At 37.6% G+C, this 22,968-nt stretch overlaps 1 protein-coding gene across 1 annotated transcript in view; it reads right to left on the bottom strand.

Annotated features, from left to right (window-relative positions):
* Positions 1 to 22,953, bottom strand: part of LOC106095159 (uncharacterized) — a 26,472-nt gene extending 3,519 nt beyond the window's left edge. The window contains exons 1-4 of the mRNA XM_059364382.1: positions 22,820 to 22,953; positions 7,195 to 7,307; positions 4,492 to 5,178; positions 1,976 to 2,163 (exon numbers count right to left, since the gene is read on the bottom strand). Coding sequence (XP_059220365.1) covers positions 1,976 to 2,163; positions 4,492 to 5,178; positions 7,195 to 7,307; positions 22,820 to 22,953 — 1,122 coding nt within the window. The remainder of the gene's footprint in view (positions 1 to 1,975; positions 2,164 to 4,491; positions 5,179 to 7,194; positions 7,308 to 22,819) is intronic.
* Positions 22,954 to 22,968: the final 15 nt, after the last annotated feature.

A 22,968-nucleotide genomic window follows, 5' to 3' on the forward strand; every position in this document is an offset into this window, starting at 1 on the left:
GTCGCAATTATTATCCGATATGCCTGAAATTTTTTACGACGGATCCTCTCATGACCATCAACAAACGTGTTTATTATGGTCTGAATCGGTCTATTGCCCGATACAGCTCCCATATAAATCGTTCTCTCTATTTTACTTCTTGAGCCCCCAATGAGCGCAATTCTTTTCGAATTGGCTGAAATTTTACACAGGTCTCCAACACATAATTTAATTGTGGGCCGAACCGGACCATATCTTGATATCGCTCTAATAACAATGCAAATCTTTTCTTATATCCTTTTTTGCCTAAGAAGAGATGCCGGGAAAAGAACTCGACAAATGCGATCCATGGTGGAGGTATATAAGATTCGGCCCGGCCGAACTTAGCACGCTTTTACTTGTTAGTGTTACTTTCTGTTTGAGCCTCTAGAGATCGCAACTATTATCCGATTTGCCTGAAATTTTGTACGACGGATACTTTCATGACTATCAACATACGTGTTTATTATGGTCTGAATCGGTCCATAGCCCGATACAGCTCCCATATAAATCGATCTCTCTATTTTACTTTTTGAGCTCACAAAGAACGCAATTCTTATTCGAATTGGCTGACATTTTACACAGGTCTCCAACATATAATTTAATTGTAGTCAAAACCGGACCACATCTTTATATCGCTCTAATAGCAGAGCAAATCTTTTCTTATATCCTTTTTTTGCCTAAGAAGAGATGCCGGGAAAAGAACTCGACAAATGCGATCCATGGTGGAGGGTATATAAGATTCGGCCCGGCCGAATTCAGCACGCTTTTACTTGTTATTACTTGGTGAATTTGTCTGTAACCCAATATGGGGTGGGGATTGAGTCGTTGTTAGGGTACCGATTGATTGGAAACTCTCCACAATCGGTGAAGCCATCTCCGTCTGTCTGTATATCTGTTGTCCTTCCACCCGTCCGTCCCTCTGTCCTTCCGTGCATCTGTCTTTCCGACTGTTTTTTCATCCTACCGTCCGCCCTTCCATCAATCCTACCGTCTTTCCATCCCCTGTGGTTCGTCCAACCGTCCGTCTACCGTCCACCCTACCGTCTGTTCTACCTTCCGACCACCGTACCATCTGTCTTACCGTTTATTATACCATCTGTCCATCCCTCGGTTTGTTAGTCCGTGGTTCGTCAAACCGTCCACCCCACCGTCTGTCCTACCATCCGTCTTTCTATCCATTCTACCATTTTCCATCCCCCCGTTCCTTAGTCCTACTGTCCGTCCTGTGATTCTTCCTACCGTCTTTCATTCCGTCTACCCTACCGTCCGACCTACCATCCATCTGTCCATTCTAACGTCCGTCATGCCGTCTGTTCTTCGCTCCGTTTGATAGTCCTACCGTCCGTCCTATGGTTCTTCCTACCGTCCGTTATACCGTTCGTCCTTTCGTCTGTCCTCCCACTGTGCATAAATTTAAAGGAGTTTGATACATAAGTATAGGCAACAGAGAGGGAGAGAGAGAGAGAGAGAGCTTTAGTATAAGTTTTACATTCTTAGAAGAAAGTCGTTTGATATTGTTAAGAATAATGTAATTAATGAAAAAGAAAAATATTTGGTTTGTGTTTTGTATATAATGTATAAATGTATAAAAATTTCAGTGAAATTCCCTGAGGAAGAAAACTGTTGGTTTTCCAAATATTGGATTTTTCAATAATAAAACAATTTTCAAAAACAATAACATCAGTTGTTACCAATTTTTTTCATGACCTCGAGCCGAACAAACCAAAAAAGGTTTTTTTATTTCCCTTAAAATTTTATTAAAATTTTGCAAAAATTTTTGGAATTTAAAAACTTTGCAAAACTTTTTAATTATAAAAGTTTGCAAAAATTTATTTATAACGAAAAAAGTGGTTAAAATAATATTCCTTGTTCTTTTAAACAAATTTGTAGTTTTATAAAAACATTTTCCAAGTTCTGTTTTCTAATGATTTTTTTTCTGAGCTGTAGTACATACCAATTTGTGTCCCTGTGGTCTCAGATATTGTGGCCATTTGTTTAAAATTTCGGTGATATTTTTACATTCATTGAAAATTTGATTGATGCGATAATTGCTGCAAGCTTGCCAAGTAATATCGAATTCCACGCAGGTCAAATTGGCATATTTCAGAGTGTGGACCCAGGCAGAAGCATCCTGTTCAGGTACTACAGTTAGAAAAAAAAGAACAGCAAATTAAAGGAGTGTAAGATCGTTTTCTGAATATTATAGATTTTGTATAGGATTTTTCTTCTTGGAAGAGAAGGAAAGATTTTTTTAGATATGTTCATGGGTGCATATACAATCGCACAGAAAAATCCACCTGGCCCACTGAAAAAACATGTTTTTCAAATCGAATTTTTCTGGCAAATACTAATCTAGTCATTTCATTTGTAACACCTCGAAATATTTATCTGCGACCCTATAAAGTGTAAACATATTTTAATGTTTTTCATTCTGAGTCGATCTAGCCAATTTCTTTCATCCGTCAGCCCGTGCGTCCGTCAATTCGTTTCTCCGGTCGATCGGCTGAAACTATAAAATTGAAAATTTTCACAAGTACTTCTTATTGGTGTAGGTCACTTAGGATTTTAAATGGGCCATATCGGTTCAGATTAAGATATAGCCCCATAAAAAGCGATCCGTCGTTATGATATTATAGCGACGAGAGTGCGCAATTCCTACCAATTCGCCAGAAGTTTGCTCCCTGACTTCTACAATGACCTCCAAAATTCGTGCCAAGTATGGTCAGAATCAGTTCATAATACAGCTCCCATACAAACCGATCTACGGAATATACTTCTTGAGCTCATAGAGAGCGCAATTCTTACCCAATTCGACTGAAGTTTGCGCAATGACTTCTACTATGACCCCAATATTTTTTGTAAGTAAGTGGTGTCCGATATAAGTTTATGCTTCTATAAATAGGGCCCTCATATCCATAGCCAAACCCGGAGAATTTTAACACCCTGCCTAAAACTCGCGATATCTCTTCGTAGAGAAGTCTTACAAGGCTGAGTGTGGACTACATTTTTACGGGAGCTCAAAGGTCGCTTTAGAGCGCTGATATTTCTTATTTAAGCTTTTTGCGTGATAAGTGATATGGTGAATCCAAACATTCCATAAGGAAACAAATAGAAAATCTAATCTCAAATCAGACTGCAAATTCTGGTGCAAATGCAAATTTGCCCATGAACATTCCACTAAGGAATAGGGGCGCATATCAATGAGTGCAGACCGATTCAAGTTTAAGCTCAATGATAAGGGGCCTCCTTTTTATAGCCTCTTGTGAGAAGAAGTTTTTACATGGCATAGTACCTGCCAAATGTCGCCAGAATTAGAAGGGGATAACCCGTCCGTCTATCGAAATCACAATAGAGGTCTTTGGGGATTGCAAATGGGCCATAACGGATCAGATTTAGATATAGTTTGTTATGGTCTGAATCGGTCTATAGCCCGATACAGCTCCCATATAAATCGATCTCTCTTTTTTACTTCTTGAGCCCCCAAAGGGCGCAATTCTTATTCGAATTGGCTGACATTTTACACAGGTCTCCAACATATAATTTTATTCTGGTCCAAACCGGACCATATCTTGATATCGCTCTAATAGCAGAGCAAATCTTTCCTTATATCCTTTTTTGCTTAAGAAGAGATGCCGGGAAAAGAACTCGACAAATGCGATCCATGGTGGAGGGTATATAAGATTCGGCCCGGCCGAACTTGGCACGCTTTTACTTGTTTACATTTACTCTGTTTAAATCACTCTGCAGTCTTTAAAAATTGAGATATTGAGATGGGCTATATCGGACTTATCTTGATATGGCCCCCATTTAGACTTTTTCACCGATTTGAGGTTTGGGCCCGTAAAAGGTGCATTTTTTGACCGATTTGGTGAAATTTGGGACAGTGAGTTATGTTAGGCCACTCGAGTTTGGCCCACATCGATCCAGATTTGAATATAGCTGCCATGTAGACCGATCTCTTGATTTAAGGTCTTGGGCCATACAAGACGCATTTATTGTCCGATTTTGCCGAAATTTGGGATGGTGAGTTGTGTAAGGCCCTTCAATATCCCTCTTTAATTTGGCCCAAATCGGTTAAGATTTGGATATAGCTGCCATATAGACCGATCTCGCGATTTTAAGGCTTGGTCCCATAAAAGGCGCATTTATAATCAGATTTCGCTGAAATTTGACACTGTCTCTTATGTAAGGGTTTTCGACATCCAAATCCATATCCAGATCGGTTTATGTTTGGATATTGCTATCAAAAAGACAAATATTTTGTTTCAAAATTGAGAATGGCTTGTACTTGTTATACCACTAAATGTCCGTGGCCAATTTGGTCCAAATCGGACCGAATTATGACGAAAGGTTGTTTACATATATACCCGAGGGGGTTGGTATCCAAAGTTCGGCCCGGGCGAACTTAACGCTTTTTTACTTGTTTTATTATTCCAATTCTTTTCGCAGACATACCTTTCTTCTACTTACCGACTTTTTGTATTTTCGGTGATTTCGGACCCATTCCTCCCGTCGCCTCGTCTCCCTCATCATCTGAGAATACTTTCGAGGACTTTTTAATATTTTGATATTTGGTATAAATTCTACCTCGCCTTTCGGTGCGATAGAATTCCACCTTTTCACTGGGAAACATGGCCAAAATTTCCTTTTCCAAGCGGTAACTGGTTTGCAAGGACATGTGATAGTTTCTTTGATCGAAATAACTACCAATCATGGTTATCACCAGATTTCGTTGTTCCTCATTAAGGCGCTGATGTTTTTTGTAGGCCTCTATAATGCGCTGGCCATTACGATGATTGGCCAAAATCTCGGCTACAGTTACCCGATTCTTTTCGGTGGTTTCGGGGGAAATATCCACTGAGTGCAAGGATCTATTGCTGGGCGAACGAGATCCCGTGGAGCGTGGTGTAAGATTATTCAAAGAAGTGGCCACATTGCCCAGCACTAATTCTCCTGAATCCACAGGCAGCACACTGGACAATTGCTCACCAAAGGATGTAAAATGTTTCCTAACAGTTATGGGCAAATTAATTTCCTCGCGCCAACGTTCAAAATGATAATTGAAGAGAACACGATCTCCCATTTTCCAATTGCTGGTCAACTCTTTAAGTTCTTCATTGTTCATGATTTTTAACACATCTATGGTCATGTTCTCGTCTGGAAGAAGAGGTAGGATAAAAAGGACACTTAATGTATGAGCAATTCTTTTTCTGTAAAAAGGTGAAATTGCAAGCTTCTACACGCAAAATAATAAAACGTTTGGAACTTTTTAAAGATAAAGAAAATACTTTTACAACGAAATTTTTCTTTTGTTGTAACCGAGTAACATTTCGCTCCAAGATATCAAATATCAGCCATAAACGCAGCTACAAACCCTTTAACAATTTTTGACTTAGGTAAAACGATTTTCCTTTTGTTGTTAAACCTAAAACTTTTTATTTATTTTGTGTGCCTGGTATGGCCGATCAATGAACTTATTATTTTTCCTTATTATTTATTGCCAAAGGGGGAAAGAGTCTAACTTATTTGGCCAAGGGAATGAATATCGCAAGAATTGAGGGATTTTTATTGATTACTGAAAAGGAAAAGAAATTGCCAGACAACAGATTGGATTTAATCGCATGCACGCCAATAGCAAACATTTCTTAGGTGGCTAGTCTAATGCTCCAAAATAGACATATGTTGTCACATTTTAGGTAATTTGTAACAATGTTGTCATCTGTCAACCGTAGTTATTACAGTTTATACATATTTGCCGCTGAGATCCATCAAAATTGGTTCGGATCAAGGGATAGATCCCAATTTGTACTTAAAGGGTAGGTACAGGGTATTACATCGCCCGAATTTGACCTTTCCTTAGTGGTTTTAAAATTAACAAGTAAAAGAGTGCCAAGTTCGGCCGGACCGAATCTTGGGAACCCACCACCATTGATTCCAACAAAAATTTATACAAACTAAATTTAGTTGATGGGCATACTTTTCCTCTACATACGAAATTTAAGTTGAACCAGAAAAAATAAAAAATTCTAGGAACGAAACAAGGATATTAAGAGACCGGTTTACATAGGAGCTATATGAGATTATTGACTGATTTGGACCGTACTTGGTACAGTTGTTGAAAGCTGTACCAAAAAACTTAATGCTAAATTTCAACCACATCAGATAGTAATTGCGCCCTTCAGGGGCTCAAGAAGTCAAGATCCGATATATAGCTCCTATGCTCCTATAAACTGAGCATAGGAGCTAAATGAGGTTATAGACTGATTTCGGCACAGTTGTTGGAAGTCATAGCAGAACACTAGCATCAAAATTTTAGCCTAATCGGACCAAATTTGTGGCTTCAGGGCTCAAGAAGTCAAATCGGGAAAACGGTTTATATGGGAGCCATATCAGGCCACTTTTGACCGTAGTTATTGAAAATCATAACCGAAAACTAGGGTTGTCCAAAAAGTAATTGCGGATTTTTCATAAGTCGACTTTGACAAATTTTTTCACAGCTTGTGACTCTGTAATTGCATTCTTTCTTCTGTCAGTTATCAGCTGTTACTTTTAGCTTGCTTTAGAAAAAAAGTGTAAAAAAGTATATTTGATTAAAGTTCATTCTAAGCTTTATTAAAAATGCATTTACTCTCTTTTAAAAAAACCGCAATTACTTTTTGGGCAACCCAATACGTGCAAAATTTCAACCAAATCGGACAAAAATTTCGTCTTCCAGGGACTCACCAATTCAAATCGGGAGATCGGTTTAGATGGGAGCTATATCTTAATCTAAACCGATATGTGCCAAGTGCAATCCCCGACATCAATATTATGTATCTTTGCAAAATTTCATGCGGCTAGCTTTACACGTTTACACGATCGACCCAGAATGTCGAGACGATCCCGAAAATATATACATTTTAGAGGGGTCACAGGTCAATATTTCGAGACGATGCCAACAGAATTAGTAGATTAGTATACATACTCCTATCGTATGGTGATGGGTATACAAGTATACACAAGCATGACATTAAAATCCCGAATAACATGTTCCATATATCACGAATGAAAAGTAATGTCAGAGTAAAATTTGTCACAAACTTTAGGAAGAATTGACCGCAAAAAAAATATGTCCGTTTTATCGTTAACAAAGTCCAACATTTTTCAGAAACAATTTTCTTTGCGTGTACTTACTTCTTAGACTATCAAATAAATGTAGAAGATTCCATCTGGTCAGCAGGCTGCGCAATGCATCTTCAGGTTCTTCAAAGGGAAAGAAGGTCACATCGTGTAAATTATCCATGCTGCTAAAAAGACAGAAACAAGACAGGAGTTAAGCATCAAGATATAAAAACTTTTAAAATGTGAAAGTAAAAGCTTTCCTATGACTCTATGCGAATAAATTTGAATGAAACTTAGAACACTAAAACCAAGGCACAAGAAACAAGAGAAACTTCATGTTCCGACTACAGAGAAATACGTTTTACCTATTTTTGATGGCTTTCTGTCTGACAAGAAATTTTTATACCCTCCACCATATACTAATTTCGTCATTCTGATTGTAACTACTCGAAATATTCGTCTGAGACCCCATAAAGTATATATATTCTTGATCGTCGTGAAATTTTATGTCGATCTAGCCATGTCCGTCCGTCTGTCCGTCCGTCCGTCCGTCCGTCCGTCCGTCCGTCCGTCCGTCCGTCCGTCCGTCTGTCTGTCGAAAGCACGCTAACTTCCGAAGGAGTAAAGCTAGCCGCTTGAAATTTTGCACAAATACTTCTTATTAGTGTAGGTCGGTTGGTATTGTAAATGGGCCATATCAACCGATCTTGGGTCATATCAACTGGGGCCATATCAACTGTGCCAAGTATGGCTCAAATCGGTTCATAACCTGATATAGCTGCCATATAAACCGATCTTGGGTCTTGACTTCTTGAGCCTCTAGAGTGCGCAATTCTTATCCGATTGGAATGAAATTTTGCACGACGTGTTTTGTTATTATATCCAACAATTGTGCCAAGTATAGTTCAAATCGGTCCATAACCTTATATAGCTGGGTCTTGGCTTCTTGAGCTTCTAGAGGGCGCAATTCTTATCCGATTTGCCTGAAATTTTGTACGACGGATTCTCTCATGACCATTAACATACGTGTTTATTATGGTCTGAATTGGTCTATAGGCCGATACAGCTCCCATAGAAATCGATCTCTCTATTTTACTTCTTGAGCCCACAAAGGGCGCAATTCTTATTCGAATTGGCTGACATTTTACACAGGTCTCCAACATATAATTTAATTGACGTCCAAACCGGACCATATCTTGATATCGCGCTAATAGCAGAGCAAATCATTTCTTATATCCATTTTTTTTGCCTAAGAAGAGATGCCGGGAAAAGACTCAACAAATGCGATCCATGGTGGAGGGTATATAAGATTCGGCCCGGCCGAACTTAGCACGCTTTTACTTGTTTTCACTTGTTTTGTTTGGCATGGTCTCCTATCTACAATAAGTATGGTCTCAAAATCAATGTTTCTAAAACCACCAGCATTGAATGAGAGGTATACTAAAATAGTCATCCTTTTTGCAACACCCCGAAGCATCTAATAAAGCATTGTATAGGGTGATTTTTTTGAGGTTAGGATTTTCATGCATTAGTATTTGACAGATCACGTGGGATTTCAGACATGGTGTCAAAGAGAAAGATGCTCAGTATGCTTTGACATTTCATCATGAATAGACTTACTAACGAGCAACGCTTGCAAATCATTGAATTTTATTACCAAAATCAGTGTTCGGTTCGAAATGTGTTCAAATTTTGAAAAATTTTGTTCAGCGATGAGGCTCATTTCTGGTTGAATGGCTACGTAAATAAGCAAAATTGCCGCATTTGGAGTGAAGAGCAACCAGAAGCCGTTCAAGAACTGCCCATGCATCGCGAAAAATGCACTGTTTGGTGTGGTTTGTACGCTGGTGGAATCATTGGACCGTATTTTTTCAAAGATGCTGTTGGACGCAACGTTACGGTGAATGAACACATTTTGAACCGAACACTGATTTTGGTAATAAAATTCAATGATTTGCAAGCGTTGCTCGTTAGTAAGTCTATTCATGATGAAATGTCAAAGCATACTGAGCATCTTTCTCTTTGACACCATGTCTGAAATCCCACGTGATCTGTCAAATACTAATGCATGAAAATCCTAACCTCAAAAAAATCACCCTATACTTCCTTGTGATTTCTTTGAGACTAGAGTAAAATTTGTTCACATAATGCTGTGTTACTATGTTAGTACCTTCAACAACCATGGGTGGAGTTTTGGGAAAGGGGTGGACCCCCAGAAACGTGGTCCCACATTTGGATATCGGATTCGTATTCTACTCGCAAATACCTTTCATTTGAGTCCCATGTTGCCATGTCCGATTAAGGTGTGTTTTGGGGGTTGGGGTGGTCCCCCTAGCACTTGGTCTGACAATTGGATATCAGATACGTTTTCTTATCCTAAATACCTTTCATTTGAGTCCCATATTGTCGTGATTGGCCTAAATATATGTTTGGTAGGTTTTAGGGTGGGGCAGCCCTCCTAGGTACCCCATCCGAAATTTGGATATAAAATTTTTATTTTTAGGGTACTATTTGAGAGCACACAAAATTTCGCTTAAATCGCACCGCCCATCTCCGAGATCTGGCGTTTCTGAAAATAATGGTAAGGGGGAGGGGACGATTCATGGTTAAATTATAGATCAAACTGAAGATGTTTGTCTGTGAAACACGAAACGTGTGTGAGCTGTTCAAACCAGTGTTGTCAAAAAGATAATTGCTAAAAAATCACCCTTTATATACATGTACCCACCGAGGTGGTGGATATCCAAAGTTCAGCCCGGTCGAACTTAATGCCTTTTTTTTACTTGTTCCTTTTCTTTATGGTCCTCCTTCAAGATGCTGTCAAGATAATTCTGTAAAATTTGACACATCACATTAGTTTTCCTATATAAATATGCAAAATAACTTTGCTAAGCCTCTTTGCTAGAGAATTATCTATCAATGATATGATTGCTGCATTCTTAAATCTAAATTTTAGAGGAGGAGGTGTAAGGCATACGAAATAAAAATACAATTAATTACCCTTTCCCAGACCCCCTGGCAGACTTGAAGTACCACCACTTGTGTTTTACAACTATTTTCCCACAATAGAACTTGGCCACGATTTATCGGCAAATAATGTTGGCGACACTCCATGTAGGAATTTCATCCCTCTGAGATGGGTGCTGTTGCTCTTACTCACACTGCATTTGAAGAACCCCTATGACATTTTGTTGCCCAAAATAATTTGTAAATCCTTTGCGCCCAAAAAAAGAAGAATAAATAATTCCATGACAATTTTTATGTGACAATTAAACTGAAGGTGGATTCGTTACACACCCCTTGCCCAACCAAAGGCAACTCTCCCACCCATTGCTTTGAGCATTGGCATGGGTGTTGCCCTTAAAATGTTCATTTATTTGAATTTTTGAAAAAAATTAATACCCTTGATAAGTTTTTATTCTCGTTTGATATCTTTTGGGCAAATGTATCATAAACGATTATGAGTGACATAAAGCCGCAGATGCAGGCAGCAGCAGTTCTTGCTTCCCCCCCCCCCCCCCCAGCCCATTTTGTTTTCGTCAATAGGCTTTAAGGGGTGGGGTGATATGCGCATATTCTTGTTGTACCACTTGACATTGAAGAGGCGATTATGAATATGATAATGATACGATGACGACAATGATGTCGTGGAGGACAAGGGTGAGGGGGATGAGGTATGTTGATAATCATCACTTTGTATATGATAATTAAGTTTTCTTAAAAGATGGTGATGATGATGTTGTTGATCCGTTGACAACCTTCTCTGTGATCGATCTTTTTGTTAGGCTGTCAGTCATGCAGCTTCCATTACTCTTTTGTGTTTCTCATATTCCATCGCCCCCTTATAAATCAGTTGCACCACATGTGGTCCACAACTTGTTGCCTGTTTGGTTGTGAGATTTGTCGACAAATAGAACCCCCGTGGTGTGAATGAGGTTCAATATTTTGATAGCATTTTGCACAAAAAGGCAACAATAATTTAGTGCGATGAGCCTTTGCCAAATAAATTACTAAAATACCATTTATCAAGTGGAAGATATTTCTGATTTAACGCAATATTTTTGGGTATCCTTTTTAAAGAGTTTGGGCAGCTAGAGAGTATTCAAAACTCCAATGTACGGAGGATAATTGTCTTGTTTTGTCCAAACAACCTGTGTGATAGTGTATCGAAATAGAATTTTCATGTTTTTACAAAAAACTTGGAAGTTCGTTTTGTTTTGGCGCACAAACGTTTTTTTTTTTTTTTGTAAAAACCCCGTAAAATTACTTTAAACTTGTAGCAGATTACGATTTTGCCAACCGTTTTTTGGTCCTAGCAATTGGCCCACCTTAATGTTCATATAAAAGCCCCAAAATCTGGAAGCCACTCACAATCGTAATCGATTCCGAAGACAAAAGTGTCTTAAACTAAACTTTTTGGAATTGTCACGGGAGGAGGAAGTGGTGATGTAACGAAGGCAGTCAGAGAGACATCAAAGCTAAGAGATATAGTCTGACTCGCGCCAAAGAATTTTAGTTTGATAACTTCGTCGATTCTGTATTCTGGCGAAGGGGCCCCAAAAAGAAATGGAGAAGGTATTGTGATTAAAAAGAAATATTTGTATACCCTACACCACCACTGAGGTACAGGGTTTTATAACTCTGTGCATTTGTTTGCAACGCTAAGAAGAAGAAGGGCTAGACCCATTGATAAGTATACCGATTGACTTAGAATCACTTGCTGATTCGATTTAGCTATGTCCGTCTGTCTGTTGTTGCACTTGTTGTCCGATTGTCACAAGTCCTTTTTTAGGTCCAAGGACGAATGCTATTGATTTTCGAAAAAATCGGGCCAGACCTAGATATATTGGGTTGCCCAAAAAGTAATTGCGGATTTTTTTAAAAGAAAGTAAATGCATTTTTAATAAAACTTAGAATGAACTTTAATCAAATTTACTTTTCTTACACTTTTTTTCTAAAGCAAGCTAAAAGTAACAGCTGATAACTGACAGAAGAAAGAATGCAATTACAGAGTCACAAGCTGTGAAAAAATTTGTCAACGCCGACTATATGAAAAATCCGCAATTACTTTTTGGGCAACCCAATAGCTCCCATTTATATCTTTCAGCCGATATGGCCTTTTAAGAATGTAAAAAGCACAATTTTGATCCGATCTTAACCAATTTTAGCATGAGATGTTCTATTTGACGTCCAAATGCATGAGCACGATATGGCCTTCAAAGGCTATAGAAGCTACAATCTTGCATCGATCGTGAAATATTTTATTTGAAGTCCTAGTCCTACATATCTTTCATCCGACACAAATTACAAATTAGGCCTATCGTTGGAAAATCTTACAAGGTTCTATTCAATATTTCAATAGAGATGTAAAATTGAAATCTGACTAGATTTCAACATACAGGGTGGCTGATGAATATTGCTACAATGATGAATATTGCTACATTTTTTTTTCGGTGTATGGAATACATTTTTCTTTTATTCATGTTAAATTAAATTATTAAATTAATTATTAAATTATTATTAATTAAATTAATTAATTAATTAATTAAATTAATTATTAAATTATTATTATTAAATAGAAAAAAAGTTATTACATTTTTTTTTGGTAGCGGCTTTCATCAGCCACCCTGTAGGTTCCATGTATTGAAAGTAGCACGTGGGTAGTTAGGGTGTGGGGCTCTCCAAACTTATGAGTCTTCAATTGGATATCAAATTCGTTTTTATACCCACCACCATAGGTTGGAGGTATACTAATCTAGTCGTTTGTATCATCTCGAAATATTCGTCTAAGACCCCATGAAAGCCAAAATTATTATAAAATAATGCTGAAATTTAGGACAGTGAATTGTGTTAGGCCACTTAACATTCATTTCTCATCAATTTGGCCCAGATCAGTCCAAATTTGGATATATTGGGATGCCCAAAAAGTAATTGCGGATTTTTCATATAGTCGTCGTTGACAAATTTTTTCACAGCTTGTAACTCTGTAATTGCATTCTTTCTTCTGTCAGTTATCAGCTGTTACTTTTAGCTTGCTTTAGAAAAAAAGTGTAAAAAAAGTATATTTGGTTAAAGTTCATTCTAAGTGTTATTAAAAATGCATTTACTTTCTTTTAAAAATCCGCAATTACTTTTTGGGCAACCAATAGCTGCCGTATAGACCGATGTCTCGACATAAGGTTTTGGGCCCAAAAATAGAGCATTTATTGTGCGATTTCGCCAAAATCTTGGACAGTGCTTTGTGTTAGATATCCTATCCGCACGTCTGATACTATAAACAAATCGTGTAATGTCATTCGAAACTACTTTTAATTTACGCTTATGGACGTAGTCACATTCTGCGTATATCTCACAACAATACAAAAGTTTAGGTAGTAAATAGGCATGAGCAATTGCGTGACGCACACTGAATGGAATATATTGGTGAATAGACCAAAGAGTCCGTAACATACCATAAATCTGTCCTATAGCCAACTCAATATGCCTATTCCAGGACAGAGTATTGTCAAATAATACCCCTAAATTCCTTGCAGTCTGCACATACTCTATGGTCTTGTCACCTAAGGCAAGCCTAGGCAAAGACAATGTATCTATAGACTTTCTCGAGATAACAATGCACTTCGTCTTATCAGGATTCAACTTCAAGCCATTCTTGGTTGCCCAATCACTGATGGCAATTAACTGCAAATTAATCCACGCCACATATGACCTTGTATCACTCGTCCTGCAAGAGAAACACAATTGCACATCATCAGCGTATATGTGCATGTCATATCCATCAGGTATGCTTGCAATATCATTGACATATAATGAAAATAATAGTGGTCCCAGCACAGAACCCTGAGGAATACCACGAGTAAGCTCCAAGAAATCAGACATCATACCGTTAGAGTAAACAGCCTGTGTGCGCCTGTCCAGATATGATGCAATAAACCGAACTGCTGTGTCGTCAAAATTAAACAAGGTTGTAAGTTTAGATGCCAATATCGTGTGATCCACGGAATCGAATGCCTTAGAGTGGTCTAATAGGACAAGAAAGCTTACGTGGTTATCATTAATATTGCGTCTAATATTTTCGACTACATCAATAAGTGCAGTCGTACAACTACGGCGTTTACGAAACCCAGATTGCCTATCTGATAAAAGGAAATTCCTGTTTAAAAATGTATTTATCTGATCATACACAATATTCTCAAATGCCTTAGACAAGAATGGCAAGATCGCAATTGGTCTAAAATCATTATTGGACTTAGGTACCGGAATAACCTTTGCCCTCTTCCAGCCACTGGGAAAGATCGATGACAGAAGTATATAGTTAAAGATATGTGTAATAAATGGTAAAAGATTCGGTAATATTGGTTTCAGAAAGTTAGGGTCAATACCATCGACACCTGTGGCATTGGATTTTATCCTCAAAATTGACTCCAGAACGTCACATTGATCAACAAGTCGAAATCTGAATTGCTCGTCAATGCCATTCACGTCAGTCTGCAATCCGCCCAAGTAAACATTACCTTGCGCAAACGGTACATTAATGGCCAAAAATTGCCGGTTCATATCATCGAGTTCGGGTTTGGAAAGATTCGCATCTTCGCCAGTCTTCTTTCCAATTCCGATACCAATGTCTCTGATCACGCCCCATTTTTGCCTGCAAGTGACAGCAGAGTTGTACCTTTCACCATAGAACGACATCTTGTTCTCCCGGATCTCCTTTACAACCTGATTCCTGAGTGTTCTATATTCGTCATGGAGTCTTTCAGTCCTGAACCTCTTCCACCTACTGTAAGCCCGATTTCTTTTAGAAATCAATTCAGTCACTCGCAATGTTAGGCCCTTCGACATCCTTATTGAATTTAGCTCAGATCGTTCTAGAATGGCATAGACCGATCTCTCGATTTAAGGTTTTGGGCCCATAAAAGGCGCTTTTGTTGTCCGATGTCGCCGAAATTTGCGACAGTGAGGTAGATTAGGCCACTCGACAACTCTCTGCCATTTGGCCGGATTGGTGTAGATTTAGATAAAGCAGCCATATAGACCGACCTCTCGATATAGGGTCTTGGGCCCATAAAAGGCGCATTTATTGTCCGATTTCGCCGAAATATGGGACAAAGAGCTAAAATCACGCTACAGTTTTTTACAAAAAAAGATATATATTGTAGATGAATCTTTGCACAGATTCTTTTTGTCCATAGGCAGTCTATGTTCGAAGATGGGCTTTATCTTAATATAGACCCAAATAGATTGATCCGCCGATTTAAAGTCTTAGGTCCATAAAAGCCAAAATTATTATCCAATTTTGCTGAAATTTAGAACAGTGAGTTATGTTATGCTCTTCGACATCTATATATAGCTGCCATATAGACCGATCTCTCGATTTAAAGGCTTGGCCCCATAAAAGGCGCATTTATAATCCGATTTCGTTGAAATTTGACGCAGCGACTTATGTTATGTTTTCGACATCCGTGTCCTTTATGGTTCAGATCGGCTTATATTTTAATATGGCTGCCAAAAAGACAAATATTTTGTTCTACAAAATTGAACGGTGACTCATATTTATTAGACCACTCAATGTCCGTGCCGAATTTGGGTGCATAAGTTATCCAATTTTCACCGGACTGTGACCAATGGGGGTTTACATGTATACCCGAGGGGGTGGGTATCCAAAGTTCGGCCCGGCCATTTTACTTGCACCATAGAATGCGGGTATACTTATTTCGTCATTCCGTTTCTAACACTTCGAAATTATTAGAGTACGCGTTAGAGCAATTTACAAAACAATCTTCAACGAAGCTTTTATTATTAGACAACTGAAAAAAATTATTTCTGTATTGTACAAATGTCTACCAATAATAATTCAATGCATACATGTGAATATAAAAATATTTAGACAAAGTACAAATTGTGTTCAGTATAAATTTAACTCTAACACCCTTCCTCAATTTGAACTCCAGCCTCCTCTCGGAATTTTGTTAGTTTGATAGTTGAAAGTGGTTTGGTCATCATATCAGCAATCATTGTTTCTGTTGGACAATACGTACAAACGATTTGATTTTTCTTTACATAGTCCTTGAGAAAATAGATTTTGGTATCAATGTGCTTTGTCCTATTGCTAAGTTTCTCATCTTTTATCATACGCAAAACACTTTGATTATCCTCAAAAATTGTTGTCGGTTGACATTGTTTAAGCATCATATCGCTTAAAAGTGATCGTAGCCAAATTGCTTCTTTGCATGCTTCCGATAGAGATACAAACTCTGCCTCAGTTGATGAGAGAGATACACAAGTTTGCTTTCTACATGACCAGTTAATTGAACCACCGTTAATTTTGAAAATAAATCCAGAATTAGATTTTCGGTCGATTCTATCCTCGGCCCAATTTGCGTCGGCAAAACCAATAAGAAAATTTTTATTTGCAACGCATTTATTACTAAGGTGTAAGGTGTGATTAACTGTGCCTTTCAAGTATTTTAATACACGCTTTAATTCATTCCAATCTTCTTGAGTTGGACAACTGACTTTTTGCGCCAAAATTGAAACACTTGCTGCTATATCAGGTCTTGAATTTACACTGATGTACAGCAGTGAGCCAATAAGTTGTTGATATTTATTGTTATTTAGTAAGAGTTCGGATGAACTTTTACCATACCCAGGATCAAGTGGATATTTTGAAATTTTTGAATCCTGCATTCCAAATTCTTGCAATAAGTTTTCAATAAAGAGTTTTTGGCTAACGCAGTAATTAGATTCTTTATCCTGCGTAACTTCCAAACCAAGATAATGATGTACTTTGCCAAGATTGGTTATGTCAAATTTTTCTTTCAGTGACTTCTCCACTTCACAGATGTGTTTTTTGCTTTTTGCTTGCAACCAAAATATCATCAACGTAGATTAATATATATACTAACCCTTCCTCGTTGGTGTATTTTGTGTATAAACATCGATCTGCATTACTTTGCTTGAAGCCGCCAGACACTAGGACCTCATGAAGTGTTTTATTCCAGACATTCGCAGCTTGCTTCAATCCATACAAACTTTTTCGAAGTTTACAGACAAAATTATTATTCCCTTCCTCAAACCCTGGTGGCTGTTTCATATATATAACTTCTTCAAGCTCACCGTTGAGAAAAGCTGACTTTACATCAAAATGAACAACTGACATACCATTTACACCAGCGACAGACAATAATGTTCGAAGCGTAGCTTGTCGAACAACAGGAGCAAATACTTCGTCATAATCAAAACCAAATTTTTGACTAAAACCTTGAGCTACTAGGCGGGCTTTGAAACGTTGTATTTTTCCAGTAACATCTCGTTTAATTTTGAAAGTCCATTTGCATCCCACAATATTTGCATTGTCAGGTTTGTCAACAATATCCCAAGTCTTATTTGCCTTTAAAGATGACATCTCCTCATTCATAGCTTGAATCCATTCGTTGCGATGTACCGATGAAATCGCTTCCTTATACGTCTTTGGTTCAGCAATGCTCGAAACATTAGAGCTTATATACGTCAACCTCTCTGGTGGTTTTCCCTTAGTAATGCGGTTTGAACATCTAAGTGAATTTTTATCTCTTTCAAAAACTTCGCATGGAACTGAGTTATCGCTTGAGATCATCGTGTTCATTGTAGATGTAACTAATTCTTCAGAATCAACTGCATTATGTTCTTCCAGGCTATAAAAAGATTCCCCATCAGATGAAATTTGATCTGATATAACTTGAATGAAGTCATTTGAAGTACGTTGATTATTAATTTTTTCAATAGATATTTCACTGTGATCGGTCTCTTTAGATTCTTTTCCGGTTTCATGTAAATCAACATCTATGAATTTAACATCTCTGCTAATTACGACCTTATTTGTTCTAAGATCAGCCAATCTGTAACCCTTTGAATGCTCATCATATCCAACGAAAGTCAATATCTTGGTCTTACTATCCCACTTTTTCCGTTTTACCTCAGGAGTAAGAACATGAGCTTTCGACCCAAATATGTGCAAATGTTCAATAGATGGCTTTTTCTTTTCCCATAGTTCAAATGGTGTTGATACAATTGTCTTGCTTACCAACCGATTTTGCAAATAATTCGCGGTCATAATTGCTTCTCCCCAATATTTATTTCCAATACTTGCTTCCTTTAGCAAACATCTTCCCATTTCGACCAAACTTCGGTTTTTACGTTCTGATACTCCATTTTGCTGGGGTGAGTAAGGAACAGTATATTGGTATTGAACACCTTTTGATTCCAGATAACTTTGGACGTGTTTCGATACATACTCCCCTCCATTATCTGATCTGAGGATATTAGGGTATTTGCCGAATTTATTTTTCACCATTTCCATATAGTTTTGAATCTTCTCGTAAACCTCAGCTTTGTTATTTAAAAGATAAACTATTGTATAACGACTAAAATCGTCAATAAACGTGACAAAGTACTTCTTTTTTCCAGGAGTTTCAGTTTGCATAGGCCCGCAAACATCCGAGTGAACTAAATCCATAACTGCGTTCGATTGTGTTTCTGAAACTTTGTGAAATGGCGTTTTCGTCATCTTACAACAGACACATACCTCGCACGTTTGCGTTATACCACAATCAACAATTTTAAAATCACTCATTGCTTTATTTGTTTGCATCTCCTTTACAGCATTGACGCTTCTATGTCCGAAAACCTTATGCCAATAATGTATGCAGTTTCGAGAACTACATTTGGCTAACATTGCCTGGTTAGTCCTTTGTCTGAGACAAAACAATCCATTATGCATATCTGCGACACCAATTTCTTTGCCATTTGCAGATTTAATTTTACACTGCTTATTTTGAAATTCAACCTTAAAACCGTTTCTCATAATTCTTGAGATAGATATCAAATTCCCGTGAAATGACGGTATGTACAAAACATCTTCCATGGTAACTTCTGACTTGACATTTTTAAAATTATACATTACCAATTTACAAGATCCTTTACCACTAGCCACTACGGCAGTCCCATTGGCAACTGAAACAGATTCACATACACTGCCATCAAACGTGATAAAATCCTCCCGTCTTGTGCTAATGTGGCAAGTAGCCCCAGAATCTACAATCCAATGCGATTTGTCACCAGCAGAAGAAAAAATATAATTTTCTTTATTCTCAACGTTATTAGCTTGCTGTTTGGATTCATTGATGTTTCTTTCCTTTTTGAATTTCCAACAGTTCTTCTTGAGATGACCCTTTATTTTGCAAAAGTGACACCGCTTTCCATTAGCATCATCCTGACTTGATTTGACTTGAGGAATTTTGAATGTTTTCATCACGGAATTTGGTTCGACGTTCTTTGATTGACGTTGATATTCTTCCAGCAAATTGTTTTCGACAACGTGTACCGTTAACTCTTCTATTTTTCGAGCTTCCAATGCCGTCACCAACGTGTCATATGAAGGTGGTAAACTGCTTAGTAACATAGCAATTACCCATCGTTCAGAAAATGTCTCGCCAACCGCTTCCAGCTTTTCAAAGAGAATTTTCATATTCGCGATGTGATCAGCCATGGTATTCTCCATACTAAATTTCATTCCACATATCTTACGCATTATTTGTACACTACTTCCAAGAGTGTTCTTTTCATGATGTGCCTTCAGGATATTCCAAGATTCTTTTCCAGATTTTGCTTTCCTGATAAGTAAGAGCTGATTGTCCTCCACAGATAATCCAATCAAAATCAAAGCATTTTCATTATTTTTCATCCATGACTCATCTGGTACGTCTGGAGCAGATTCCACAACACACTTCCAAGCTCCTTCCCTTCGTAAAATCAATTCCATCTTATACTTCCAAAGATGATAATTATCCGCGTTAAGCTTCGTAAACGACGTCTTAACTAAATCCATGGTGGCCCAATAACCTATTAGAGTACGCGTTAGAGCAATTTACAAAACAATCTTCAACGAAGCTTTTATTATTAGACAACTGAAAAAAATTATTTCTGTATTGTACAAATGTCTACCAATAATAATTCAATGCATACATGTGAATATAAAAATATTTAGACAAAGTACAAATTGTGTTCAGTATAAATTTAACTCTAACAGAAATATCGATCAGAGACCCTTGAGTCTTTAAAGAACATAACTCCCATCCGATTTAGCTGAACTTTTGCATGCATTGCTGTGTTTTGACTCCCAACAACTATACCAAGTATGGTCTAAATCGGCTCATAACATGTTATAGCTCCTGCATAAACCGATCTCCCCATGTGATTTTTGAGTTTCTAGAGGGCTAAATTTTTATGCGGTTTGGCTGAAATTGTACACAACGACTTCTCTTATGACGTTTAACATACGTGTAAAACTTGGTCTGAATCGGTTTATAACTGGATATAGCTCCCTTATAAACCGATCTCCCGATTTTACTTCTTGAGCCCACAATTTATACCAGATTTGAAATTTTGAAATTTTTCACAACGATTTCATCTATGGTCTCCATAGGTCCATTATCTGATATAGCTCTAATACTATGGCAATTTTTATTCATTATCATTGGTTTGTCTATAAAGGGAGATGCCGGACAAAGAACTTGATAAATGCGATCCATGGTGGAGAGTATATAAAATTTGGCCCGGCCGAACTTAAAGCGTTTATATTCCCACCACCATAGGATGGGGGTATTTTCATTTACTCTTTCCGTTTGCAACACATCGAAATATCCATTTCCGACCCTGTAGAGTATCTATATTCTTGATCGTCGTAAAAATCTAAGACGATTCAACGATGTCCGTGTGTCTGTCGGTCCAGTAATAACTGTGCAGCCTTCAAAAATTATGATATTGGGCTGAAATGTGGTAAAGATACGTCCTTTTTTTTTGAACGGGTCAAATCCAACTATATTTGAATACAGCGCTCAAAAAGTATCTAAAGGCCCATATAAGCTTCATTTATTTCCCCATTGCGCTGAATTTTGAAACATTGAGTAGTTTTAGGCCTCCCCACATCCGACCCAAATATGGTTCAGATCCGATAATATTTAGATATAATTGTCTTATAGACCAATCTGCCGGTTAAGGGTCCGAAGCACTTAAAAGCTTTATTTTTATCCGATTTCGCTGCAATTTGAAACAGTGAATTGTGAATTGATAAAAGGCCTAAATCCCATAAAGGCTTTACCCTATTTAGCTAAAATTTTAAACAGTGAGTTATTTTAAGACTCCCGAAATTCTCCTCGAATATGTTTCACATCGGACCATATTTGGATATAAGCTCCCGACATCCGACCGAAAATTTATTACCCGAGTTTGTTCAAATTTGAACTAGTGAGCTGTTTTAAGCCTCCCGACATTCGACCAAAATATAATCTACATAACACTATATAGATATAAGCCGATGTTGCAATTTAGGGTCTTAATCCATTAAAAAGCAGACTTATTTCCTGATTTCGCTGAAACTTTAACTTGTATAAGAGTTCCTCCAGCATGAATTAAAAAATATGATCCAGACCAGACCCTATTTACAAATGATTATGTATATGGTAGTGGAGTTATAATAAAATATTGGCTTGCTTTAGAAAAAAAGTGTAAAAAAAGTATATTTGATTAAAGTTCATTCTAAGTTTTATTAAAAATGCATTTACTTTCTTTTAAAAAATCCGCAATTACTTTTTGGGCAACCCAATAGTACGATTAATATATCCATGGTGGTGGATAACCAAAGTTCGGCACGGCCGAACTTAACACATATTTGCTTGTTTTTATTTGTTTCTATTTTGTTTTACTTTTTATACCCTACACCATAGGAAGGGGGTATATAAATTTCGTCATTTGGTTTTTAACTACACAAATATTCGTCTGAGACCCCATAAAGTATATATATTCTTGATCGTCGTGATATTTTATGACGACGTCCGTCCGCCTGTCTGTCGAAAGCACGCTAACTTCCGAAGGAGTAAAGCTAGCCGCTTGAAATTTTGCACAAATACTTCTTATTAGTGTTTGGATTGTAAATGGGCCATATCGGTCCATGTTTTGATATAGTTCTTGGGTCTTCACTTCTTGAGCCTCTAGAGGGCGCAATTCTTTGGAATAAAATTTAGCATGACGTGTTCTGTTATGATATCCAATAACTGTGCGAAGTATGGTCCAAATCGGTCAATAGCCTGATATAGCTGCCATATAAACTGATCTGGGGTCTTGACTTCTTGAGCCTCTAGAGTGCGCAATTATTATCCGATTTGCCTGAAATTTTGTACTACGGATCCTCTCATGACCATCAAAATACGTGCTTGTTATGGTCTGAATCGGTCTATAGCCCGATACAGCTCCCATATAAATCGATGTCTCTATTTTAATTCTTGAGCCCCCAAAGGGCGCAATTCTTATTCGAATTGGCTGACATTTTACACAGGTCTCCAACATATAATTTAATTGTGGTCCAAACCGCACCATATCTTAATATCGCTCTAATAGCAGACCAAATCTTTTCGTTTATCCTTTTTTGCCTAAGAATAGATGCTGGGAACAGAACTCGACAAATGCGATCCATGGTGGAGGGTATATAAGATTCGGCTCGGCCGAACTTAACACGCTTTTATTTTTTTGTAATTGTTTTACTTTTTTGTACACCGACGGCGGTTTAGTTGATTACGTTAAAGACAATTTTTCTTTCCACTGTTTACTTTTCTAATCTACATGGTGTATTACTATTTTATAGGATTAATGAGACACTACATACGCATTGGATTTACTTGGAGCGCATTGTTGATCTTTATCTTCGTGATTTGGAGATTGTTTCATGATAAGCAATAGCATCTCTTTACCGTTGTTCGTGGACTTCAGTGTCTCAAAAGCCGGCAAGGGATTGGACATGTCGAGCAAAAGCAT

The sequence above is a fragment of the Stomoxys calcitrans genome, chromosome 1, assembly GCF_963082655.1.
Source record: "Stomoxys calcitrans chromosome 1, idStoCalc2.1, whole genome shotgun sequence".
NCBI lineage: Eukaryota > Metazoa > Arthropoda > Insecta > Diptera > Muscidae > Stomoxys > Stomoxys calcitrans.